This window comes from Hyla sarda, chromosome 3 (genome assembly GCF_029499605.1).
Source record: "Hyla sarda isolate aHylSar1 chromosome 3, aHylSar1.hap1, whole genome shotgun sequence".
In the NCBI taxonomy this organism is placed as follows: Eukaryota; Metazoa; Chordata; class Amphibia; order Anura; family Hylidae; genus Hyla; species Hyla sarda.
The window spans coordinates 322,155,487-322,183,142 of NC_079191.1; the positions used below are offsets into that span (position 1 = coordinate 322,155,487).

Sequence of the window (27,656 nt, forward strand, 5' to 3'; positions counted from 1 at the left end):
TGAAATTTGGAGGAGTGTGCCCTAAACATGGGGACTGCAGAGGTTGATAACCCCGAATAAAAGATAGACCTCAGGAAAAAGAGGGGGGGGGGGGGAATACTTATCCTGTCCTGGGAAAACTTACCTACCTAAGTCTTCAGCCAGCTATTAAACACCTGCATCAGCTCAGAGTCAGTGGGCGGTGTATATCCTGACAGGAGGGGCCAACTTTCTTTTTGTATTGCCTACTGTCAGCCTCCTAGTGGCAGCAGCATATACCCACGGTCTCTGTGTCCCCCAATGGAGCCTACCGAGAAATTGGGTTTTTCTTTTCAATTGCCTCCCATACCCACCTAGGTGTCATTACAAAGTACAATTGCTCGTGTAAAAAAAAAACAACTGGCTGCAGGTGTGAATATTAGTCAGAGACCCTGCATTGGTCTCCTGTTCAACCACACTATAACCTGGTGTATTTGGTTTAGTGTGGGTTAACAGGTAACCGTTTTCCTTTAACCTATACAGTGGTGTGACTTGACAGTAAAGGATATCCACCAGCACAACGCTGAGTCCAAAAGAGCCAGTGGGATACTTGCCAGCAACACCAAATCTGATTCTTTTGTCTGGAATGAAAAATAAATAAATGTAACAAATGTAAGCAGTTCTTATACCATCACTATATTAAAATTACAGGCAGAAACCCCAACCTGATATATCTTAGCAGTAATAACATCTCGTATAAAAAGGCAAAGCATTTACTTCCAAAGATAATGCTTAAACGAGCATGTGAATAATAAAGCAAATTTATGGAAGTGATTTACTACTTCTGAAGGTGACACACCCAAGACCTATAACCGCATGAAACATAAGAAGAAGAAGAATACGTTACCCCAATGACCCTCATAACTCCTTCAACAGTGGCAAATATCAGATAGAGAATGCCAATTCCAACCACACGATGCATGACAGCTCCTAACCGTGGTCTAACCACAAAAACAAGGAGAAAATCCATTTAATTTACTGTGAAATCCAGGAGTATTTATTTTCAAACTGAGGTACAAACATAGTACATTTGCAGTGTTACTGCAGTTAAAAGGAAACAGGCTGGTTAACATGTCCTTTTTTTCATGTGCATTTCGACAATCTACGTAGGAATACACGAAAAAAAACGTGAAACACATCCCACTGATTTTATTAGTAATATCTTCCTGGTTATTGTATTGTCACTAGAGTTGAGCGAACTTACAGTACAGTAAATCGGCTCTTAGCGAACCTCGCAGATTGGCTGTTGATTACTTTAGTCTGCGTAAATTAGTTCAGCTTTCCAAGGGCTCCAGTTGCCTGGAAAAGGTGGATACAGACCAAGGAGACCTAAAACTGTCATCCCAGACTTTTCCAGGCAACCAGAGCCCTTGGAAAGCTGAAATAATTTACGCAGACTAAAGTAATCAACAGCCGAGCTGCGAGGTTTGCTACCATCTCTAATTGTCACTAATAACTGATCAGCGATGCCCACATCTATCCCAATACTACAGGAAGAGAGTGGGTTGTCTAACACTATCACGCCAATTTTTTTTCCCCATAATGAGTTCAATAGTACTATTAATTCCATTTCTTGCTTAACCCATGTACACAGTAAACCATGGCTTATCCTTACAAGGATAGTAAAAGTACTTATGCACAAGCCGCTATGAGAGTTGCCAATAATACTGCAACACACGTTTAAGTCTAAACTACAAGATCTGCCCTATGAGATCCCCGTTCTGCTCAGAAGTAATCTCAGTGCCCTTTACTCTTCCGTTGCCTGACTTGGTGGTAATGTTTATTCACAAGCATCAAGGTCCCCTTTTACCGTAACAACATTTCCAGTATACTGGAACATAGATAAACCAGTTTGACAATAATAAAAAGAAAAAAAGAAAAAGGAATCACTTTACAAAAGGTAACCTGCTATCAGCATAATGCTCTCTGAACCATAAAGACAGGCTCCCCTTGTTGATATACAATAGTCACTCTGAACCCCTGCAGTCACCAGTGAATTCTCCCCATCAGCCTTGACTTTTTGCAGACATACTGATGACTTCACACAGCAGCAGTTTAGATTGATATTGGTTTTGCAATAAGGAATGCAATAGAGCCTGATATATTTGCTTCTGTTGTGTTCTATATTAATTGTACTATAAACAAATAAAAATAAATAATAATAATAATAATAATAATAATAATAATAATATGTATGCTTCCATATGTAACTGGAAAAAGCGATACAGTAGGGCCCTACAGATTTCTACGGGTGCTGTATTATGACTCTGCATAACTAAAAGGTTATATGCAAGGAATGTATCCCCCCATGTGGCGATATGAGTATCTTGCCTCAGTTGGCAGACTGCAGAGTCCCTGACAGGCTGCAAGTTCCGTGTAGTGGCCATAAATCACACTGTCTGCATCTTCTGCTATACACTCTCGTTCTGTACTGGTGGCTCCACAGACCCCATGACCTGCAAATGGCGGCAGGACACAGGTGTGAAATGCAAGACTGTCAAAGCTGGGATTGTTATATAGAACAGTATACTTTGGCGGTAGTGTTATACACTGCAGATTTTCTGCAAGCAAATGTACTTCAGTTATGACATTCAATGGGGGGGAAGGGGGTCACCCTTTCGTTTTTCAACTAAGGCAGCAGAGAAGATAGAATCTGTCCTAGTTATATACAGCCGTAACATTATGTGCAGGTATTACCAAATACATAGAAATAAAAATCACTTACTTTATTATACCATATCCCAAGCTGACAATGGTCACTAATAACCGAGCCAGTGTTCTTTTAACAGCAGAAACTAACTCTGCAAATATCAGCAGACCGGGAGCTACAGAAAGGGAAGGAGTAGTTAGAATTCTACCATATTTGTAATAAAATGACAATGACGGGCTTAAGAAATCATCACTCACAGGACACTCCGGTGCTGTTAATATTCTGATATTCAGCATAAAACACTGCTTTCTCCAGCATTCCTAGGAAAATAACTGCTGAGATCCAAAACTGGATTCTTAACAAGTCCTTCCAATAGCAGGCAGACCAGATAAACCACATAAGTCCAAGCAAAATGTACATAATGCACATCACCATGTAGAACTGCAAAGAAACATTTGTCATGTTATTAAATCCGGCTACAATGAGAATGACCTGGGAAAGAGGCCAGGCTTTACAGAATACAGCAGTCACTTTACAAGGCTACAGTTACATTATTAAAAATGCCTACACAAAACATTTAAATTATATGAATCTCTATTCCTTTTTAAACAAATCTATTGTTTCCTGTTATCTGCCATTTCAGGCTGGGACAAGCAGGTGTATTGCAGTGTTCGTCAATGGAATTAATGATATAAAGTTCATGTCCTCTGGGAACCTCTAGATCTATTTATATACTAAACACATGAATAAATGAGCTGTACAGTACACGTATAGTGCTCCTTTAAACCCTGACAAGCTCCCTTATCACAATGATCTAGGATTCACTACAAATCGCAGTTGGAAATTCAGCCAAGAGCAAGGCTGAGCCATGAATGTGGTCTGCAACCTTGACTAGCAGGGCCCTACCTTGTTGTGTATAAGTAGCGGTCTGTCAATTAGGGCTGGCGGAGGTCAATTCCTGGCCAAAGTTACAACCACTGCTTTTTAGAGAGTATCATATATCATTGTGATAAGGGTTTCATGTTACCGAGGTGCAGGCAGCACAAAACATATGACAGGTTTCTATTAAGGTGCATAAAATGATTATATACTTACTATCATCAATGACCATTCTGAAGCAGAGATATACCCATGAGGGCCTTCCATTGTGGTAGACACTTTCAGGGAAGAGAAAGAAGACTTGGGATTATTCACTCCTCATTTATGCACACCTTCTTATCATGTAACCAACACTTATGGTGGTGATGCCCCATTTTCCTTTGCTATGTACAAACCCTCTGCATTTCCTTTCTCCTGCTTTATATAAAACTGCCCCCATGTATTGTCACTGCAGATACATTTTGCCAAACCATAAAACTAAAAAAAACTATGAAATCTTCAGAACTGCCACCTATAGATACAGATATTCACGCTTAAAAAGTATTTGAGACATGATTATTGAAATAGTGCACCTGAAAGTCACAAAGGGGAGAACCCTTTAAATGGTCACTGTGAGATCCAAAAACTTTTTATATGTTGTTGCTGATGAAAATTAAAGACCTTTTCTAATATGGTTGCTTACATTTTTTTTTTTTTTTTTATATTTAAGAAATAAAACGGCTCTTGAAAAACCCACCCACTGGGGGATATCCTCACCCACTGGGGTACTAACCCAATATAGGTGACAGAGGTATTGCATAGGTGTACATGGTCAGGATTAGGTACGGATTAACGTTAATTTTTTTTTTGTGGCATCTGACAGGTATGCTTTAAATATAAATTTTATCCCCACGTTATCTATATATATATATAAAACGCAGTGTGTGTGTGTGTGTGTGTGTGTGTGTGTGTGTGTGTGTATGTTCCAGCATCACGTCAAAACGGCTAAAGATATTAACATGAAACTTGGCACACGTTACTTATATGTCAACAACAAACATAGGATAGGCGATTTAACCCTTACTCACCCCTGTTTGACAGGGGCGGGGTTTATGTTTAACCCGATAACGACCATGGACGAGTATAGACGTCCAGGTTGGCGGGCGTTCCCGCACCTGGACGTCTATACTCGTCCATTCTTCTCGTGGGTGCTGCCCAGTGCACCCACGAGATCGCGGCAGGGACTCAGCTGTATCACACAGCCGGGACCCTGCTGCACTGCCAGGACCGAAGTAAACTTCGGTCCCGGCAGTTTTAACCCTTACAGCCACGGTCGGAAGTGACCGCGGGCTGTAAGTGTTATGACAGAGGGAGGGAGCTCCCTCTGTCTCCTCTGCAGCACCCCGCATCGCGATCGCGGGGTGCTGCGTGTAATACGCGACTGGCCGGGGCCTGCCGCACTGCCGGGAGTGAAGTTTTCTTCACTCCCGGCAGTTTAACCCTTACAGCCGCGGTCAGAAGTGACCGTGCGCTGTAAGGAGTTCTGACAGAGGGAGTGGGCTCCCTCTGTCTCTCCTGCAGCACCCCGGAGCATCGCGGGGTGCTGCTGCATACCTGGGCAGCCGGGGGTCCTACAAAGACCCCCAGGTCTGCCCTGGGTATTGCCTGCTAGTGAAATATGCTGCCTGCTAGTGAAAACTGGCAGGCAGCATATAACTGCAATGCTTTGGAATACTAAGTATTCCAAAGCATTAAAAAGTGTATAAATAATAAAATAAAAGTGTAAAAATAAATAAAAATTTAATAAAAGTGTAAAAAAAAAAAAAAAAAAAATATATATATATATATATATATATATATATATATATATATATATATATATATATATATATATATATATATATATATATTTTAAAAATACATTTATTAAATGAATCATAAAAAAAAAGCATAATGTGTAGGATCGCATTGGCGGACATCCGCAGCATGTAATATGTTGCGGATGTCCATCACGTGATCCTACACATTATGCAGCAGTCACGGTAATGAGCTCCCTGCTGCGACTGGGTAGCTTTGTGCGTCCACTCATAGCGGCGGATTTTCCGCCAGCAGTCATGAGCGGACACACTGAGCTACCCAGCCGCAGCAGTGATGGATATATTCGCCATGAGCGGGTGCTTATTCCCACAACATGGCGGATATATCCATCAGGAGCCTTAACTGTCACAGACAGACACGTTATACTGCCAGCCGACCAAGGACCAATCAGAGAGGTCCCTGGTCCAGCCAATAACTTGTAGGGGTGCGGTATATAAATGGGGTCACTTGTGGGGGTGGGGGTATTGTTCTGCCCTGAAAGCCAAATGGCGCTCCTCTCCTTCTGAGTCCTACCACGCGGCCAAGGAACCATATATGGCCAAAGCGGGGGTATTTCCGAACATGGGACAAGCAGCTAAATAAAATATAGGGTGCATTTCTTTCAATATCAGAAGTGATGTACAAAAAATATGCCCCCCAATTGATGCATTTGTGAAAAATTGCAATTTTGGAATTTTTAACACTGACTTTGTAATAATTCCTGCCAAAAAACTATGGTGTTAAAATACTCACTGTACCCCCTAGCGAATACCTTGAGGGGTCTAGTTTTTAAAATGGGGTCATTTGGGGGGGGGGGGGGGGTGTTCCTATGTTCTACTACCTTTTAATTTCTGCAAACCTTGCATAGCACACAAAAAAAGATGTACTTTTCAAATTTTCTAAATTTCAAGTTAAATTGTTAGGCTTCTAACTAATTTAAAATGTTAATTAAAAACTAAAAAATGACGTCAAAATAAAGTAGACATCTGAGAGTATAAGTTTCATAAACTATTTGGTCAGTAAGTATAAATATATGCAACCAATTAGTGTTAAAATAGCAAAAAATCTTAATTTTTTGTAAAAATTTCATGATTTTTTGCATTGTAAAAAAAAAAAATACAAATGATATCGGCTTACTTTTACTATGTACATGAAGGACAACTTGTGACAAAAAACAATGTCAGAATTATTGTGATTGGCAAAACGTTACCAGAGTTATTCTCTAATAAAGACAGACATCCCTGATTTGAAAAAACAGGCCTGGTCTTTCAGGGGCGTACAGGTTTATTTGCATTAGTCCTTAAGGGGTTAAAGTCCCTACAAGTCAATGGGAAATATATATGTTCCCACATAACTTCCGTAGGGCTGGAGATATTTCAATACCTGGTACACATATTGGCGGACGGGACATGACAACAATATGAGGACAGGAAATGAAGCCAAAAGTTTCCTCCTTTGTTTATTTTCCTCCCCAACAAGGATTAGGAAGGAAAAACCGGGCAACGCCGGGTATTCCGCTAGTGTATATATAAAAGAAGATGCTATGTTCCATTGAGCACTGATCAAGCATTCAGTTTCACTTGATACCTGTTAAACTCCATTTTGAATCCTTTGGTTCTGAAGATACCTGGACTGCAAACACAAAGGGTCCATCTTTATGAGTTTGGGACGCAATATCATGTGGCTGAAAGATTAAAGATTATTAAAGAATTAATCTTGGGGTGTACCATTAAATGTAATAAAAGCAGGAATATTAGGTATATACACCAAGAGACGCAAGTATAATATGGTACCACAGCTCTCAAGAGATCCTTGGTTAATACATACTTTTATTGGCCAGGGGCCCGAGGAAGCGCAACAGCGCGATACGGTCGTTGCCCTGTGTGATCACCTGAGAACCCCCTGCACATCATCTTGTCCTCTGCCCCTATCTTCATCTGTCGCTAATCGCATGTGAAAAATAAAGAGGCACCTGTCTGCAACTACAAAGTGGTGAGTGCTCTGTTTTTTTCTGTCTTTATGGAGTAATTGCATAATCCTTGTTGAACGCACGAGTAGCACCACCGAAATCAGACGCGTTACCTGAAGCGCAGACTGAAGGTTTTGAATTTTTACACCAGTCTGAACTGTTCTCTAATGGTTGTGCCAGGAAGCCTTCTTTTTCTTTAAGAGGATACATAATAATAATAATAATAATAAACCCTTGACACCTATCATGAATACCTATATACCTATAAGACAGCAATGCATATATAACATCAAGGGAGTCTTGTAGTGAGTATCTTTCCTTCTTTTTACTTGGTGGCACTGTCTACCAATAGGGGTTTTTGTTGCTGGATGTGAGAGGTCTTGAGCAACCCCCTTTGTACCTATGGGAACAAGTACCTACTCTTGGTCTTACTCACTCCCTCGATGTTATATATGCATTGCTCTTATATAGGTATTCATCATAAATGTCAAGGGTTTATTTATTATTATATATCTTTTTCATGTGTGGAATCTATAATTTTAATGAATATCAATAAAAGTATGTTTTTATAACTATCTAAAGCAAGGGTCTCTTGAGAGCTGTGATACCGTGTACCATTAAATGTCAAATTGCATAGATCAGAAGAGTTAAAACAGTGTTGGCCCTTTAAATGCAGTTAAAAAAAAGATCAACTAAAGATTTATAACGTTTAATTAAAAAGTTATGGCTCCATCTAGTGTGCAAAATGTCCACACGATGTGCTCCATAACTGGTGGACAAATGCTTAGTAACTCCCCACAGCCAGGTATGAGCATACTGATCCTGTGATCACTGCAGCGCAGCCAAAAAGGTAATGGCTTTATTCTCTGCATTTATTGCAGAGCATCTAAAAAGAAGGGGCTTTGTTCCCCAGTTTCTTCTGCAGTAAATAGAGGCTCAGTCAAAGGATTGTCATTTATAGGATTATTCTAAATCGAAAAATTTCTGCAAGTTTACCTTAGGCAAACTTCAGCTATGAACATAATGGAAAGTATAAAGACTTCTCAACAGGGTTATATAAACCACCAGTTTATTTTATCGTAAAATTAACACAATTTCTGCCAAAATGTATCAAAATGGCGTGACTTGATAGATGATATATACTTAAAAACTACACTCTGCTATAGAGGCTGGTCACATAGACATTGAATTAAGTAACGGTTATATTGTCACATCATTTACACAGTGAACTCAGGGACCCTTATACTTGTATTTCGGGGGGGACCCAGTGGTCGGACCTTCAGTAGTCACACACTTATTGTTTATCTTGTGGGTAGCTGATAAATGTATGCAAACTCCTTTAATAAGTCTCTTCAAATAATCAAATTTTGTACACAGAATTTCAGAATCTTACCTTTGAATTGGAAGGACTGAGTTTCTAAAAAAAAAAAAAAAAAAAAAAAAAGAGAAGATTCTTTACTTCTTCATTTATCGCTTTAAATTAAGATTTTTAATAGAAACAATTCACAAATCTGTTTGACTTTTTGGCAACAGTTGATTTGAAATTTTTTTTTCCAACTATTAATAGATAAAAAAAATAAAGATTTTTTCTTTGTCGGTGGTGTCCATAACCATTAAGAGTATAAATGAGCTTGACGATTATTTATATTTGTTGTCCTTACAATAGAATATCCTACCTGAGTCTGAGTTTGCTGTGAAGGGTAAAGCTTTTCCTGTTAAAGAAAAAAAAAAAAAAAAAAAAAAAAAAAAATGATGCATTGAAATTTAAATATGCTCAAAAAATAACCCGGGCGTCACTGCGCAGCGGCATCTATGCTGCGCTACTAGGCCGAAGCGGAGAAGAGGACCCCGGAGAAGAAGGACAGCCCGGACCGGTGCACCCTCCACCCGGAATGCCGCCGGACACTACAGGAAGGAAGGATGGATGGCCAGGACCACACTGACAGGTAGGGGAGAGAAGTGGGTGGTGGCGGCGGCGGTCTATGGCACCGCAAAAGCCACTGCAGTGCATTGATTTAAAGCGCCCGCTTTAAATCAATGACCTGCAGCGGTGTCAAGGGGGGGATAAATAGCCGATAACTTATACCGGAACATCGGTATAAGTTATTGGCTATCGGCCCTAACCTCCACCAATTATCGGTATCGGCCCTAAAAAACGGATATCGGTCGATCCCTAGTTTGAGTTGACACCTGCCCATTTGTGGCCTGCTGGAGGTCATTTTGCAGGGCTCTGGCAGTGCTCCACCTTGCACAAAGGTGGAGATAGCGGTCCTGCTGCTGGGTTGTTGCTCTCCTACGGCCTCCTCCACATCTCCTGATATACTGGCCTGCCTCCTGGTAGCGCCTCCATGCTCTGGACACTACACTGACAGACCCAACAAATCTTCCTGCCACAGCTCGCACTGATGTGCCATCCTGGAGGAGCTGAACTACCTGAGCCACTTGTGTGGGTTGTAGACTCTGTCTCATGCTACCACTAGAGTGAAAGCACCGCCAGCATTAAAAGGTGACCAAAAGATCAGGCAGGAAGCATAGGAAGTGTGAAGTGGTCTGTGGTCACCAACTGCAGAACCCCTGCAGGGGGGGGGGGGTATCTTGCTAATTTCCACCTGTTGTCTGTTCCATTTGCACAACAGCATGTGTGCTTCCTGGGTGCACAGTATGATTGACTTGGAATTACTTTGTGTTGTTTAAGTGTTCCCTTTATTTTTTTTTGAGCAGTATAGTATGTATATAATGTACAGACATAGTAGACTGATAATGTTTACTTTCTACTATATATTTAGTACCAATATTCATGTGGAGCTAGAAAAGCTGAATCTACGTAAGGCTGCTTTCATATGAACAAACTTTATCTGCATTTCAACAATTTTTTTTGCAGACTAATATAGAGCTAATGTGCAACACAAAAAGAGAAACACAGCCGCACATCCACAATTTGTAATTTGATCTACTTGCTTCTCAGCATCATTTCAAAAACTAACAGGTTGTTAGTATACATTTTGATCAAAAAGTAAAAGCCCACTCGCCACGTCAAGGCCACCTAATTAGAGTGGGTCCCTAATCTGACACTGGTGTAGCCCCCGGCGGCGACCACTGCCTCAGAGACCCCATGCCCAACGGGGGGAGCGACCCGGTGGCCAGGCAGCCCCACTACTGCCCGACCAAGCCCCTGGCTCTGGGCCACCCCACAGACAAAGCATCACAGAAACAATGGCCGCCAGAGACGTGGCGAGTGGGCTTGTACTTTTTGATCAAAATGTATACTAACAACCTGTTAGTTTTTGAAATGATGCTGAGAAGCAAGTAGATCAAATTACAAATTGTGGATGTGCGGCTGTGTTTCTCTTTTTGTGTTGCACATAATATAGAGCTAATGTTAATCTATGGTGCTTTTTTAATGAAGTACCGTATTTATCGGCGTATAACACGCACTTTTTAGGCTAAAATTTTTATACGCCGATACACCCCCAGGAAAGGCAGGGGGAGAGAGGCCATCGCTGCCCGCTTCTCTCCCCCTGCCTTTCCTGGGGTCTAGAGCCCTGCTGCCGGCCCTTCTGTCCCCCTGGCTATCGGCGCCGCTACCCGTTCTGTGCCCCTGACTCTCTCCCCCTGCCTTTCCTGGGGATGTATCGGGTATACACGCGCACACACGCACCCTCATTTTACCATGGATATTTGGGTAAAAAACTTTTTTTACCCAAATATCCTTGGTAAAATGAGGGTGCGTGTTATAGGCCGGTGCGTGGTATACCCCGATAAATATGGTATAAAACATGCACACATTTAAAAGATACAGCAAACACTATCTTCATGCATTTTGTGATTTGCAAATTCCTAGTGACTTCTAAGGATAGAGATTAAAATACAGAGGAATCCATTAGTGTTCAATATTTGATCCGTATTGCATCATGGGAGAAAAATACAGACTAAATGTGCTGGCCAACAAAGGTAGAGATGTAGAGAAGACTTACATTAGGCAGATAGATGATTTGGATGTCCTTTGTACAATCAAACGTTTTAGAGTTCTCCTTCTCAGAAAAAACATTCTGGTAACTCATTTGCAGTTCCTATAAAAGAAAGGTCACTTAGATCAGTGTTTCCCAACCAGGGTGCCTCCAGCTGTTGCCAAACTCCCAGCATGCCCAGACGGGCATGCAGGGAGTTGTAGTTTTGCAACAGCTGGAGGCACCCTGGTTGGGAAACACTGACTTAGATCTACACATGTTATTTTCTACATTTTAAGATGGCCCTGCTCAGTCAGTTCAGTCTGGCATGCTGATGGTGGATTAATACATGTGATTTGGGATATGATCAACTACATGGTGGTCAATCTTAAAGTGATTATTCAGCAGTAGATAAACACCGCAGATTTCTTAACTATAAAAACAGCACCACATCTGTCCTCAGGTTGTATGTGGAACTGCAGCTCAGTTCCATTGAGATGAATAAGTTTTAATACCACAAACAACCTGAGGGGACAGGTGTGCTGCTGTTTTTTGGAATAAATTAGCTCTGTTTTTCTCTTTAGGACAAGGCAGCATGGTATAAACACATCTCATTCTTCCCTACATGTCCCAATAAAGATCTAGATGTACAAGTATAAATGACAGGAAGATGGGGGATCTAGACTGAAGGGCTGGTCAGTGGTGGGGACATCACAGCAGAGCATGAGGAGTCATCTTGGGGAGATGCTAAGACAAACACCACACTGACAATGAAAGACCTTAAACTTCCTGTCGGGATATTTCTAGTACAATATAAAAAAAAATTATATATTATATATTAATATATATATATATATATATATATATATATATATATTTATTACACATACACACACATATATACAGTCGTGGACATAAGTGCATAAGTGTTGGCACGCCTTCAATTTCTCAAGAAAATTAAGTATTTCTCACAGAAAAGGATTGCAGTAACACATGTTTTTCTATACACATGTTTATTCCCTTTGTGTGTATTGGAACTAAACCAAAAAAGGGAGGAAAAAAAAGCACATTGGACATAATGTCACATCAAACTCCAAAAATGGTCTGGACAAAATTATTGGCACCCTTAACTTAATATTTGGTTGCACACCCTTTGGAAAAAATAACTGAAATCAGTCGCTTCCTATAACCATCAATAAGCTTCTTACACCTCTCAGCCGGAATGTTGGACCACTCTTCCTTTGTAAACTGCTCCAGGTCTCTCTTATTGGAAGGGTGCCTTTACCAACAGAAATTGTAAGATCTCTCCACAGGTGTTCAATGGGATTTAGATCTGGACTCATTGCTGGCCACTTCAGAACTCTCCAGAGCTTTGTTATCATCCATTTCTGGGTGCTTTTTGACATATGTTTGGGGTCATTGTCCTGCTGGAAGACCCAAGATCTCTGACACAAACCCAGCTTTCTCACACTGGGCTGTACAATGCGACCCAAAATCCGTTGGTAATCCTCAGATTTCATGATGCCTTGCACACATTCAAGGCACCGTGTGCCAGAGGCAGCAAAATAACCCCAAAACATCATTGAACCTCCACCATATTTCACTGTAGGTACTGTGTTCTTTTCTTTGTAGGCCTCATTCCATTTTCAGTAAACAGTAGAATCATGTGCTTTACCAAAAAGCTCTATCTTGGTCTCATCTGTCCACAAGACGTTTTTCCAGAAGGATTATGGCAAAATGTAGTCTTGCTTTTTTTAATGTCTCTGTGACAGCAGTGGGGTCCTCCTGTGTCGCCTGTCATAGCATTTCATTTCATTTAAATGTCGACGGATAGTTCGCACTGACACTGATGCTCCCTGAGCCTGCAGGACAGCTTGAATCTCTTTGGAAATTGTTTGGGGCTGCTTATCCACCATCCGGACTATCCTGCGTTGACACCTTTCATCAATTTTTCTCTTCCGTCCATGCCCAGGGAGATTAGCTACAGCGCCATGGGTTGCAAACTTCTTGATAATGTTGTGCACTGTGGACAAAGGCAAATCTAGATTTCTGGAGATGGACTTGTAACATTGAGATTGTTGATATTTTTCCACAATTTTGGTTCTCAAGTCCTCAGACAGTTCTCTTCTCTTTCTGTTGTCCATGCTTAGTGTAGATACACAAAGACAAAAGACCAGTGCGCACCTCGTGCAGGTAAAACTGGGACACAATGCAAAGACTAAGTGAACTTCTCTCCTTTTAATCTGCTTTCAGGTGTGATTTTTTATATTGCCCACACCTGTTTGCCCCAGGTGAGTTTAAAGGAGCATCACATGCTTGAAACAATCTTATTTATCCACAATTTTGAAAGGTTGCCAATTTTGTCCAGCCCATTTTTGGAGTTTGGTGTGACATTATGTCCAATTTGCTTTTTTTCCCCTCCTTTTTTTGGTTTAGTTCCAATACACACACTCCCTAGATGGGTTAGACAAACTATGGATATGGCTGGCATTGATATCTCCAAGTTTGGCGCTCATTCTACCAGGAGCCGTTTCTACGAAACTCTTCCAATCAGGCGCTTCTCTCTCTGATTTATTGAAAGCTGCCAATTGGTCCTCTTATTCTACTTTTAAAACCTTTTATTTTAAACCTGAATCCCATGTCTCTAGGATTCTATTATAATTTCATATTAATGTATATTATACTTTATTTTATGTTTCTTATATATGCCTAGCTTTAAACTAGCAAATGTCTTGCCTTAAAATTCAGAATTTTCCTATCCCAATTCTATTTCCTATACCAGTTCACAGCAAAGAAGGAAGTTACCAGGGTGACAGTTACCTATATGACATACGCTGGGGACTGATTGGTTGTTGCGATATTACAGCACACTAGGTTGCATCCTAGATATTACGTTTTTGCACTTTATATGTAAAAAAAAATTCTCTAATACATACAGTACCTATTTGCTGCTGAGTTCAGTAAAAGAAGTTAAAAGCATAATAGTCGCGTCTTGTGTCTATTAAAATCAAAATTTTCCGTCACCATGGATAGGAAAATTCTAAATTGTAGATTGACCTTTAGCAGCGTGTACACTGAGCTATCGACCAACTGGAGGGAGTGTGTATACTAGACTAACCAGAGGCAACATTTACACTAGGCTGAGGACTACCTGGAGGCAGCTTTTACACTGGGCTGTAAAACTGGTGGCAGCATTTACGCTAGACTATGGCTGCAGCCACTGATTGGATGAGCAGTCCTGTGACATCACATCCCCAAAACTAAAAGCAGAAGACAGCGGGGAATGGAGCTCTCTTCTACCAGCTGTGGCACAGGATCAAGGAAGGCAAGAGACATTTTTTTACCCCTCCCTGAAAAACCTTTTCTTTGGACAACTCCTTTAAATTTGCAGCTTCACAAAGACAGGTGGCACTATATACAGTGCATATTGAAAGTATTCGGCCCTCTTGAATTTTTCGACCTTTTGCCACATTTCAGGCTTCAAACATAAAGATATAAAACTGTAATTTTTTGTGAAGAATCAACAAGTGGGACACAATCATGAAATTTAACAAAATTTATTGGATATTTCAAACTTTTTTAACTAATAAATAACTGAAAAATTGGGCGTGCAAAAATTATTCAGCCCCCTAAAGTTAATACTTTGTAGCGCCACCTTGCTGCGATTACAGCTGTTAGTCGCTTGTGATATGCCTCTATCAGTTTTGCTCATCAAATTTTTGCCCATTCCTCCTTGCAAAACAGCTCGCACTCAGTGAGGTTGGATGGAGAGCGTTTGTGAACAGCAGTTTCCAGTTCTTTCCACAGATTCTCGATTGGATTCAGGTCCAGACTTTGACTTGGCCATTCTAACACCTGGATATGTTTATTTGTGAACCATTCCATTGTAGATTTTGATTTATGTTTTGGATCATTCTCTTGTGGGAAGACAAATCTCCGTCCCAGTCTCAGGTCTTTTGCAGACTCCATCAGGTTTTCTTCCAGAATGGTCCTGTATTTGGCTCCATCCATCTTCCCATCAATTTTAACCATCTTCCCTGTCCCTACTGAAGAAAAGCAGACCCAAACCATGATACTGCCACTACCATGTTTGACAGTGGGGATGGTGTGTTCAGGGTGATGAGCTGTGTTGCTTTTATGCCAAACATAACGTTTTGCATTGTTGCCAAAAAGTTCGATTTTGGTTTCATCTGACCAGAGCACCTTCTTCCACATGTTTGGTGCGTCTCCCAGGTGGCTTGTGGCAAACTTTAAACAACACTTTTTATGGATATCTTTAAGATATGCCACTCTTCCATAAAGGCCAGATTTGTGCAGTATACGACTGATTGTTGTCCTATGGACAGAGTCTCCGACCTCAGCTGTAGATCTCTGCAGTTCATCCAGAGTGATCATGGGCCTCTTGGCTGAATCTCTGATCACACTTCTTGTATGAGCTGAAAGTTTAGAGGGACGGCCAGGTCTTCATAGATTTGCAGTGGTCTGATACTCCTTCCATTTCAATATTATCGCTTGCACAGTGCTCCTTGGGATGTTTAAAGCTTGGGAAATCTCACTGAACTTCTGGAGAGAGAGAGTTTGCTGCACTGAAAGTAAAGGGGCTGAATCATTTTGCACGCCTAATTTTTCAGTTTTTATTTGTTAAAGTTTGAAATATCCAATAAATTTCGTTCCACTTCATGATTGTGTCCCACTTGTTGTTGATTCTTAACAAAAAACTACAGTTTTATATATTTATGTTTGAAGCCTGAAATGTGGCAAAAGGTCACATAATTACATGTAATTATCTCCCAATATTGATGCTGGAGGTCACTTTATTGACTTCAGTGACATTGCATGCAATTTAAAAATACTTACTTCAAAGGTAGTAAATTCATTATAACACTTATGATATTTCAGAGACCAATCCACAGTAATCTTCATAGAACCTGTGCATTCTACTTTTTCAACTGTTAAAAAAAAAGTTAAGAAACATAAAAATAATGCTTTTAGTGAAATATAGATAATTTAATCCTGCAACAAAGATAAGGCTTTCCACACATACCAACAGCTTATAACGTCTATATTGGTATTCTATTACGGTCAATTGTTTTGAATAATTAATTCGATTTGTATATGTAAATTACTGCCTCACTATTCTTTCCAATAAATTTGATTGCCTCTGAAAGAAATGTGGACAGAGCCTAATAATAGGGGAGATGTACAAAGACCTGTGCAGAGGAAAAGTGGTGCAGTTTCCCATAGCAACTGCAGGCCTCTGAATAATTAAAAAGCAATCCAATTGGTTGCTATGGACAACTGCACAACTTTTCCTCTGCACAGGTTTTTATAAATCTCCTGTGTTCCTACAACTGGATGAAAGGGAAGGTGGAGACTTCAATTCCATTAATGTTCCGCTGGGAATTCTGGGATAAAGGATATGTAAAGCAGCTCTATGGTGCCACCTTAAAGGGGTACTCTCCCGGAAAACTATTTTTTTTTTAAATCAGCTGGTGCTAGAAAGTTAAATAGATTTGTAAATCACTATTATAAAAAAAAAAAAAAATCTTAATCCTTCTAGTACTTAACAGCTGCTATATGCTCCACAGGAAGTTCTTTTCTTTTTGAATTTCCTTTCTGTCTGACCACAGTGCTCTCTGCTGACAGATCTGTCCAGAGCAGAATAGGTTTGTTATGGGGATTTGCTCCTACTCTGGACAGCTCCTAAAATGGACAGAGGTGTCAGCGGTGAGCACTGTGGTAAGACAGAAAGGAAATTCAAAAAGAAAAGAACTTCCTGTAGAGCATCTAGCAGCTGCTAAGTACTGGAAGGATTAAGATTTTTTAATAGAGGTAATTTACAAATCTGTTTAGCTTTCTGGCACCAGCTGATTTAAAAAAAAAAAAAAAAAAATGTATCCCAGTGGAGTACCCTTTTAAATCAGGCTGCTTCCTAATAGTACACAGGGGAGCAGCATGACATAGCAGAGCATAACACTGGTGGGGTTCAGACAAAATGCAACGTTTCATTTTGCAACAAAAGATTGCCCGACCCTTACAAAAGGCCCAAAGCTGACAGCTGAAATGTTGCATTTGGGCTAATAAAGCTGAATGAATTTGGAGAGCTGCCATTAATCCTATATCACTATAAAAGGTCTCTGTCTACAGTAAAAAAGCAGAAGTTACTCGGCAGCATCAGTGGAGAAAGCAGAACCATAAACTCATGACAACCTAAAAAGGCACAAAATGAGCGGGACTTACGTTTCAGATGTATTTTTGTATTGTTAAACAATATCTTTCTGAATAGGAGAGGCTTGTCCTCCTGGAAGAATAAAAAGACAGGATTTTATGAAAGTACATAAGGGTGTTACTTATCTGCACATGTTGTAGAACACAGGTGCATCTGTATAAGAGCCCGTTCACACCGAGTAATTCAAGAGGAATTTACTCGAGTAATTCCTCTTGAATTCTCCGCTCAAAATTAATGCACATCTCCTCTGCCCATTGACTTTAAATGTTTTTTCCGCTGTCCTGTTCACACTGCGGAAATTCTGCTAGCAGAATTCCGACGCTGAATCCCTTTCCGCTTGAGGAACGAACATGTACATTCTGCAAGCGGAATCCGCGAGCGGAATCCAATAGAAGTAAATTGTAAAAAAAAAAATCTGCCAGACATCGTTTGAGCAGAAATCAAGCAGAATTCAGAAATTCAGAAAAGTTGAATTAAATAACCTCATCCTTCATTCCTCTTCATTTCGGCATGGAAATTCTGCTTGAATTCTGCTCGATGGATAAAATGACAGAAGGCAACAATTTCCTAACAAATTATTCCTTGTGAATTCCTCAGTGTGAACGCACCCTAAAAGGACAAGTACATTTCTGGAGAAAATGCTCAATGCTGTTGCACAGCACATCATTGTGGAGGGCAGAATCAAGTTTGGTATACATCAGAAGTTGCCCCCCATTGTGGACCCAGTCTATGCTGAGCTTATGAACATATAGGATCCCCTTTATTACACAGTAGAAGTAAGGGCTTATAGCACAGGCACATTTACAAATCTGTTTAACTTTCTGGCATCAGTTGATTTAAAAAATAAAAATAAAAAAGAAATAAAAGTGTGTTCCAGCAAAGTACCCCTTTAAGCTTTAAATGCTGATGAAGCAGCTGTGCTGTGAAACGCGTTGCATTATGGGTGAATAAACGCTTTTGTCCTACTACCTGGTTGTTGAGCGCCCGTGTCCCGTCCACACTTTGGAGTTCTACTGTTGCTATACCTTACGAGATGTGGAGTGGCTGCTGATACCATACCTTCATTTTACGCTTGGATCCATTGTTGCACTTGGTGGAGTGTAACTTATTGCGGTAAGCGCGATATCCACCTGAGTTATTCTTTGTGCAACAACGGTATCACACTATGGAGCGATGTCTGACTTTTGTTTTAGTTCACCTTTAAAAGGGGTATTCCAGGCCAAAATTTTTTTATATATCAACTGGCTCCGGAAATTTAAACAGATTTGTAAATTACTTCGATTAAAAAATCTTAATCCTTCCAATAGTTATTAGCTTCTGAAGTTGAGTTGTTGTTTTCTGTCTAACTGCTCTCTGATGACTCACGTCCCGGGACATCATCATTGAGCAGTTAGACAGAAAACTTCAGAAGCTAATAACTATTGGAAGGATTAAGATTTTTTAATAGAAGTAATTTACAAATATGTTTAACTTTCCGGAGCCAGTTGATATATATAAAAAAAAAGGTTTTGTCTGGAATACCCCTTTAAGGAAAACATGATATTATAACTCTGTAAACAGCCATCAGCTAAGAGAGAGGTATCACTTGTGTTGTCAGCTATCTGCCTATGTCTGCGGCTCTAAGCATGATATAGAGCTGACAGATTCCCTTTAAAAAGTGGACATTGCTTTTGTCCTAAGCATTTGGTAAGGTTTAAAATAAACCTAGAGAGACCTTTCACTGTGCAAATCAGTGGTGGTGCAAGATCACAGCCTTCACCAATGTGACCTTCTTGCACGTAGTTAGGATATCTAAAAATTAGGGATCGACCGATATCGTTTTTTTAGGGCCGATACCGATAATCGGTGGAGGTTAGGGCCGATAGCCAATAACTTCTACCGATATTCCGGTATAAGTTATTGGCTATTTATCCCCCCGCGACTCCGCTGCAGATCATTGATTTAAAGCGGGCGCTTTAAATCAATGCACTGCAGTGGCTTTTGCGGTGCCATAGGCCGCCGCCGCCACGCCACCACCACCCGCTTCTCTCCCCCTACCTGTCAGGGTGGTCCGGGCCATCCTTCCTTCCTGTAGTGTCCGGCGGCATTCCGGGTGGAGGGTGAACTGGTCCGGGCTGTCCTTCTCCGGGGGTCATCTTCTCCACTCCGGGCAGGCTCCGGCCTAGTAATGCAGCATAGACGCCGCTGCGCAGCGCCTATGCAGCGTACTAGGCCAGAGCCTGCCCGGAGTGGAGAAGATGACCCCCGGAGAAGGACAGCCCGGACCGGTTCACCCTCCACCCAAAATGCCGCCGGACACTACAGGAAGGATGGATGGCCCGGACCACCCCCATTACGGGTAAGTTTAATTTTTTTTTTATTGACTCGGAGGGTGGGGCCCGACTAGTATAGCGGTATGGGCAAAAATCCATACCGGTATACCGCCCAGCACTACGGGGGGGGTGCGACGCGGTGCGGTGGGTCGGGGGGGCGGTCGCAGTGCGGCGGGTCGGGGGGGGCGGTCGCGGTGCGGGGCATTATCGGCTTATCGGCAAGGTAATTGCCGATATCGATAATGCCCAAAATCGGGATTATCGGCCGATAATATCGGCCATACCGATAATCGGTCGATCCCTGCTAAAAATCTCTTTGCCGAGATGTCTCCTTCAAGGCAACAAGAAGATTGCTGTTTTTCATATACTTATGTTCATGTATAACACAACCTGAAACAATGGTATCATAAATCTGTGCCCTTCAGCACCTGCAGAAGAACTCCAACTGGGCAGCATGCCAAGCAGGTATAACTTGACTTCAATTTGGAAAACAACATCATTGAACAATCAAATTTTTTTACGTTCCAAACAGTTCTCCAAAGAAATAGGTTTAGAACTGTAACTGTAATAGACCCTATTAGACACAAAAAAAAAAAAAAAAAAAAAAAAAACACATGTAGCTTTTGAAGGGACTACTACCAACACTTGTGAAAGTACTTTAAGTATTTGCTCCTTATCACAGTGAGAGAGAGCAAAGGTGACATCTATGGGCATAGTAAATGTAGAATAAACCAGGTGTATCTAGAGTCGTGTTCCTTTATGGCTACATAAACCTAGGGCTGGGCGGTATGACCAAATATGTGTATCACGGTATTTTTGTAACTTATGGCGGTTCCACGGTATAGAACGGTATTCCTATACCCCCCCCCCCCCCTCCCCCGGCTTCTTACATGACAGTGGACTCATCCTATGACCGGTCGAGGCGGAACATCGCTGCGGCCGGTGATAAGCTGACTGCTATCCGACGTTCCATTCCCTGTGAAGTAGGTCCGGACCGATGGGGGAAGGTGAGTTAAAAAGTTTATTTTGTTTACCTTTTGCAGCCCGGGTATAGGGATACAGTATAGAGCAGTGGTTTACAATCTGCGGACCTCCAGATGTTGCAAAACTACAACTCCCAGCATACCCGGACAGCCAACGGCTGTCCGGGTATGCTGGGAGTTGTAGTTTTGCAACATCTGGAGGTTGAAGAACACTGGTCAGCGCTAGCGGCCGCAACAAACCGGAGGACCAGGAGGGCAGCGCTTGCGGGTGACATATGTGAGTAGTAGCGCTGGGCTGATAATTAATTCATTCCCGAGGGGGAGGGGCCAAACCGGTATTGGGTTAAAATTCATATCGTGCAGCACTAAAATTTCGGTATGAACCGGTATACCGCCCAGCCCTACATAAACCTTACTTTGAAGTAAAGAGGTGATCTAGAGCCCCTTATATTAGGGAACAAAATTGTCAACAGTTCCCTTTCAAAATGCTAGAACATGGATCACTCCAGAAAACCAGTTTCTCTAGGTTGTGTACACACTATAAATCAAACGGAACAGAAGACTCCTAAATTAGAATATGTAATAGTTACAGGCAGTACTTTTGTCAATACAAGGTATGGCTGTCTGTTTAGGATGCCTCAGTTCCACAAGTCATTGAGGGAGATTTATCAAAAAGAGGAAGAAAAAAAAAAAAAAGAGGAAAAAAAAAAGAGGAAAAAAAAAAAAAAAGGACATTTGTTGTCCATAGCAACCAGATTTTTTTTTTCTGAGCCTTTTTTAAAAGTAAAAAAAAAAAAAAAATCTCATTGGTTGCCATGGGCAAGTGGTCAACTTTTCCTTTGAACAGGTTTTGATATATCTGTCTAAATATCCAGAGTAATAGAAGAGTCAGCGCCCCATTGGTGACTTACATGACTGTGTATATGTGCGTCCTGTATCTACTGCAGCTGATGCTGATGTTTTATTACGTAGAGCTCTGTTGGCCCAGCTTGTCAGCCTACAATTTTTCCCATTTGGTTCAGATACAGACTTCTACTAGCCTGAGAAAGGGTGCCAAGACAAGACGATGCCCTAAAGGATATATGCACAGCGAAAAAAAATCTTAAAAAAGGGGTTATCCAGGAATGGGAAAACAGAGATAATTTCTTTCCAAACTGCTGTGCTCATGTTGTGTATGGGGATTGGTTGGGGGAAGGGGGATGTTTGCAGTGTTTGGACCAACCCCGATCAGACACTTAATCCCCGTCATGTCAGTACAAGAAAGTGCCCCTTTAACTACACCTTGCTGCCTTGGCCATTCACATAAACAAAATGACAGCGCAACACCACAAGGCCGGTCGTAAAATGGAGCTAAATGTTAAGGACTATGGAAAGCAGCTATGTATACAAAAAGAATACAACAAGACATTGAAAGAAAAATGTTCATTCACAGCATTTGCAAAGTTCCGCAACATTTTATTTCATGTTAATGCATCACGGTTATTGATAACTTTTGACACGTCAAGGCCTATGGAGCATGTCCTCTGCAGCGAGGGGCAGAAGGAGAGCAGTGCTCTGTAGGGGAGTTGTGGGACACCCGACTGATCAAAACTTGACAGTAACTTTATAATGGTTCTCCGGGACAGAAAAAAATATATAAAAATACATTGTAATATAAATACATTGACAGATGCACTTTTTTTTATATGTTACACATCCTGGCAAAACATTAACCTTTCTAATATATTTCATAAGAATAATGATATTTCCTTTTTCATAGAAAGCATGGCTTCTAATAAACAACGCTAGAGGTCCCAATTAGAGATGAGTGAAGTTACAGTACTTCGACTCTGCATGAACTTCACAGCTCCGCAGTTGCTGACTTTAACCTGTATAAATTAGTTCAGCTTTCAGGTGCTCAGGTGGGCTGGAGACTCTCTCCTAGGACTGTATCCATCTTTTCCAGCCCACCGGAGCACCTGAAAGCTGAACTCATTTATACAGGTTAAAGTCAGCAACTGCGGAGCTGTGAGGTTCGTGCAGAATTGAAGTACTGTAACTTCGCTCATCCCTAGTCCCAATACCATCCAGAACATAATCATGTCCGGCTGCAGCATCATCTTTGTCCCAGCTGAAGGACAAGCTCCAAAGTCCAGTAAGTGAGGGTGGGGCTGTCACTCCTCTGCGCTCACTCCTGTCCTATCAGACGGCAGCAGAGAGAATGAAGAGACCCAGCACTGCTTAGACTCAGTGTGGAAGCCAAGTCATGCAGAGCGGGGACACCACTCCTCCAAAGCACAGGATGACAAACGAAGTGAGAAACAGAAGGAATTTGTAAGAGAAATATAGGTGCGAGACACATAAAATTATATAAAATCCTGTACTGTATATGTATATGATCAGGATTAGGTACTCAGTCATTTTTTTTGTGGGATATGACAGGTACACTTTAACATAATCACTGTAGTAAATTAATATGGCCACTATTAGGGCTGCACGATATATCGCAAAAGCAATCGAATCACGATTTTTGCGATATAGTGATACGGCCGCCCGGGAAAACATGCGATTATCTGCCCTGGCTGGCTCACGTGTACTGCTGCGAGCAGGGGTCGGCCAGAGCAGGCAAAAACTAAAATTTAAATACTAAAAGTCAGTGTTTCCCAACCAGGGTGCCTCCAATTGTTGCACAACTAAAACTCCCAGCATTCCCGGATGGGCAAAGGCTGCCCGGGCATGCTGGGAGTAGTAGTCTCACAACAGTTGAAGGCACCCTGGTAGAAAAACACTGAGCTAAGTAAAAGGGCGCAGGGAGAAAAAAAAAAAAAATAAATAAAAAAAAAATAAATAAATAAAAAAAAAAAAAAACCTTCTGCTCACCTACTCCAGTTCCCTGCAGATGCTGTTTCCCTCCGTGCGGTCCGGTGTCTCATCTCTTCTCCGTAGAAACAGTAGGACCTTTCCCTTTTCAGCCAATCACTGGCTGCAGTGGTGTCACGTGTCAAGCCAGTGATTGGCTGATCGGGAAAGATCTTTTTCAGCAGTAAACACACTAGGTTGGTGATTTGAAAACCGCCCAGGAAACCTAGTGTATTGCTGCAGTACAAAAAGTGACGGGGGGGGGGAGAATGTGACAGGAAGATTGTGACGGGGGGAATGTGACAGGAAGATTGTGACAGGGGAGGGGAATGTGACATAGGGGGAAGATGTGACCATTAGGGGAGAATGGGACAGGGGGAGATAGAAATTAAATTAAATGGATGAGATGTGAAATGGGCAGTGGGCATAAAATGTGTGGATAGTTGTGAAAGGGAGGTGATTGGACATGAAATGGTGGGATTTAACCATTTATTATATTGCATATCGATATTGCAATATTTAGGCCCATAATCACAATTGCACATTTTCCCCCATACCGTGCAGCCCTAGCCACTATCCGTATCCACTGCCAGGAACCTATTGTAGATAGTAAATATGTTGGCTTGGAGCACCCATGCTAAGAGCAACGTAACATGTTCTTCCTGTTCAGACTGACCTGTGTCATGCTCAGTCAGTGTGACAGGATTTTGGAGGCCTGGATGGCACCCCCTAACATTACAGCCATGGTCTGTGCCATACGGAAATGTGTGACTACACCCGATCCCCTCACAGAAATGTGCCCTTAGCATAGGGCCATAGACATTTATGGCATAGCCACAGTATTCAGAACCCAAAAATAGTAATGTTAGTGACACAAGGGGGAGATTTATCAAAACCCCTGCTGAGGAATAGCGGTGTAGTTGCCTATAGCAACCAATCAGATCGCTTCTTACATTTTTCAGAGGCCTTTTTAAGAAATAAAGAAAAGATCTGATTGGTTGCTATGGGCAACTGGTTGACTTTTTCGATAAACCTCCCCCACAGTTCTCTGCAAGCCCACGGAGCCTTTGGGAACACTATTCTAGGCATTTGGGAGCCATACAGCTTTGTCTAAAATCTCTGCTTGAGTGCAAGAATGAAGCAAGTATGGCGTGTGCGGAGACACTATAACACTGGGTCAGGGCTGCTAGGGTTACTTTTATCCGTCCTGTCTCGCACCGACACATGAAATCTATTTAATGGTTATGTGCTCTGTAGACTAGATCTGTAGAGATTTTCGGTGGGAGTCCATGAACTATGATCCTTACTGATCACTGACAGATGTATCTGCTCTATACCCCTTTACATCACAGGTCAGAAGATGCACACACCCACACATATATACAATAGAACAGTGGTCCCCAACCTGCAGACCTCCAGATGTTGCAAAACTACAACTCCCAGCATGCCTGGACAGCCGTTGGCTGTCCAGGCATGCTGGGAGTTGTAGTTTTGCAACATCTGGAGGTCCGCAGGTTGAAGACCACTGCAATAGAAGATGTAACCTGTGGACCTCCAGATGTTGGCTGTGCGGGCATTCTGCAGGTTTGGGTTTTGCAACATCTGGAGGTCCAGAGTTTGGCAATCACTTATGTACCGTGCTACCGCAAGATCTACAACACCAAGAAAAAGTAATACTGATACGTGTTTCCACGACACCAACATCCTTCATGCCAGGCAGAGTACCCACTATAGGTACCCTTCTGTATGACAAAGAAGGCCACCATCTGACAACTCAGTGCCATACTGTCTACCAAAAGACACAGTTTCCAATATCAGTGAAGTTCAGCTATGTCCCTCAGGCTATCCATGAGAGAGATCAGTGCACATGGTAGTATCATAACACACACGGTAGGTGACTATAATATATAAAACACACAAGGTAGGTGACTATAATATATAAAACACACACGGTAGGGGACTATAATATATAAAACACACACGGTAGGTGACTATAATATATAAAACACACACGGTAGGTGACTATAATATATAAAACACACACGGTAGGTGACTATAATATATAAAACACACACGGTAGGTGACTATAATATATAAAACACACACGGTAGGTGACTATAATATATAAAACACACACGGTAGGTGACTATAATATATAAAACACACACGGTAGGGGACTATAATATATAAACACACAAGGTAGGTGACTATAATATATAAAACACACACGGTAGGGGACTATAATATATAAAACACACAAGGTAGGTGACTATAATATATAAAACACACAAGGTAGGTGACTATAATATATAAAACACACAAGGTAGGTGACTATAATATATAAAACACACAAGGTAGGTGACTATAATATATAAAACACACAAGGTAGGTGACTATAATATATAAAACACACAAGGTAGGTGACTATAATATATAAAACACACAAGGTAGGTGACTATAATATATAAAAACACACAAGGTAGGTGACTATAATATATAAACACACAAGGTAGGTGACTATAATATATAAACACACACGGTAGGTGACTACAAGGCTGGGTGTACAGAGTTACTATGGCTCTGGTATGGGGGCACTTAAGGAGGCAGAACATTATCTCAGTCAGAAGTTATAGTAGTGGCAGGGCACGCTGTGGGACTACAAGTCTCAGCACCCTGTCAGTCTAGTTGAACATCTTCAGATGATAACCGTACACGTCTGAACTGGTGTCAGGAGTGACAGCTGCGGTCACGTGACGCGCCCCCCCCCCCCCCCCCCCCGGGGTCACAAGCCCTCTCTCCCTCCTCAGATGTGATCGAACATTGATAAGAAGTGTCTGCACTCACATTACAGATCGGGACACTCCAGACGCCCTGCTCTGGTACCGCGTCCACCGCACACAGGCCCAGCCACAGGCACACAGCAACCAGGGGAAGACGGCGGGAGAGGTGGGCGGCCACCATATTGATAGCGGCGCCTGCTCTTCTTACTTCTCCTCCTCAGGAATGAGGCTTGGAGGCTGCTCCGCACCAACCCGGAGCCTGCTCACCTGGCCGGCTGTGACATCACGGCTGTACCTGGAGGAGGAGGAGAACCACTTCCTAAACGCCCCTTGGTCATGGCCACATTGTACACACAGTTTAGGTTAAGGTTTACATACATCTCCTGGGGAAGGAAATGCTATCTACAGATATAAAGGAAATGTCCCAAGTGCGACTTAGTGACGGCCATGTTTCTGGAGACCAAGTCCTTATAAGTCTGCCTGGTGACCACTACATATATGGCGCCTGTACAGGGGACGACTCAGCTGTGAGCTCTCCAGTGTATGATAAGGCGGATGACGATGACGTCCCGAGCGCTGTGGGGGCGGGGCCTGCGGCTGCCACGTGACAAAAACGCTAACGTTCTCATAGACAGAGCTTCCCTTACGTCCTAACCAGTGGCACAGATGGGGTATTCCGCCCCCGTGGACTGGTTAGGACCGGTGGAAATTTATTGACAACCTAAAAAGTAAAGGAATAGACCCTCCCACCCCCCCTATAAGTAGGTTAGACTTGTGGCGGGGTCCTGTTCTGAGCTTCGCTGCAGGCCCCCCCTTTTTTTTTAGTATTGACAGCCTGGGGCTTTTGGGTTTTCCCTAGCCCCTCTTTCTCTAGTATTGTCTGCCTACGGCTGGGTTCACACCACGTTTTTCAAATATGGTAACCGTATACGGTTTTCCGCAAAAAAACGTATACGACCGTATCCGAAACCGTATGCATAGAGAATGCATTGTAAACCGTATTCCAAATGTTGTGTACGGTTGCATCCGTTTTGCCTCGGATACGGTTTTGCCGATTTTTCAACCGTAGGCAAAAACGCTGTCGACCACGTTTTTGCCTCCGGTTGGAAAACCGTATGCGAACCGTATGCGGTTCTTTTAACATTGCTGTCTATGAGAACCGTACACAGAATTTCAGAATACGGTTGTATACGGCTTTTCTAATCCGTTTTTGGA

The 27,656-nt window shown here is 41.9% G+C and overlaps 1 protein-coding gene across 4 annotated transcripts in view; it reads right to left on the reverse strand.

Annotated features, from left to right (window-relative positions):
* Nucleotides 1-26,990, reverse strand: part of TMEM87B (transmembrane protein 87B) — a 48,164-nt gene extending 21,174 nt beyond the window's left edge. Inside the window, exons 1-13 of one of the 4 annotated variants that reach the window (XM_056567204.1) lie at nucleotides 26,506-26,989; nucleotides 21,735-21,894; nucleotides 17,540-17,600; nucleotides 16,157-16,248; nucleotides 11,327-11,422; nucleotides 9,029-9,064; nucleotides 8,746-8,769; nucleotides 6,971-7,067; nucleotides 3,764-3,825; nucleotides 2,926-3,109; nucleotides 2,744-2,843; nucleotides 866-959; nucleotides 524-599 (exon numbers count right to left, since the gene is read on the reverse strand). In XM_056567204.1, coding sequence (XP_056423179.1) covers nucleotides 524-599; nucleotides 866-959; nucleotides 2,744-2,843; nucleotides 2,926-3,109; nucleotides 3,764-3,825; nucleotides 6,971-7,067; nucleotides 8,746-8,769; nucleotides 9,029-9,064; nucleotides 11,327-11,422; nucleotides 16,157-16,222 — 835 coding nt within the window. In that variant the 5' untranslated portion in view covers nucleotides 16,223-16,248; nucleotides 17,540-17,600; nucleotides 21,735-21,894; nucleotides 26,506-26,989. Of the gene's footprint in view, nucleotides 1-523; nucleotides 600-865; nucleotides 960-2,743; nucleotides 2,844-2,925; nucleotides 3,110-3,763; nucleotides 3,826-6,970; nucleotides 7,068-8,745; nucleotides 8,770-9,028; nucleotides 9,065-11,326; nucleotides 11,423-16,156; nucleotides 16,249-17,539; nucleotides 17,601-21,734; nucleotides 21,895-26,505 lie in introns of all 4 variants that reach the window. The other 3 variants (XM_056567201.1, XM_056567205.1, XM_056567202.1) reach the window with 3 other exon arrangements.
* Between the last annotated feature and the right edge of the window lie 666 nt (nucleotides 26,991-27,656).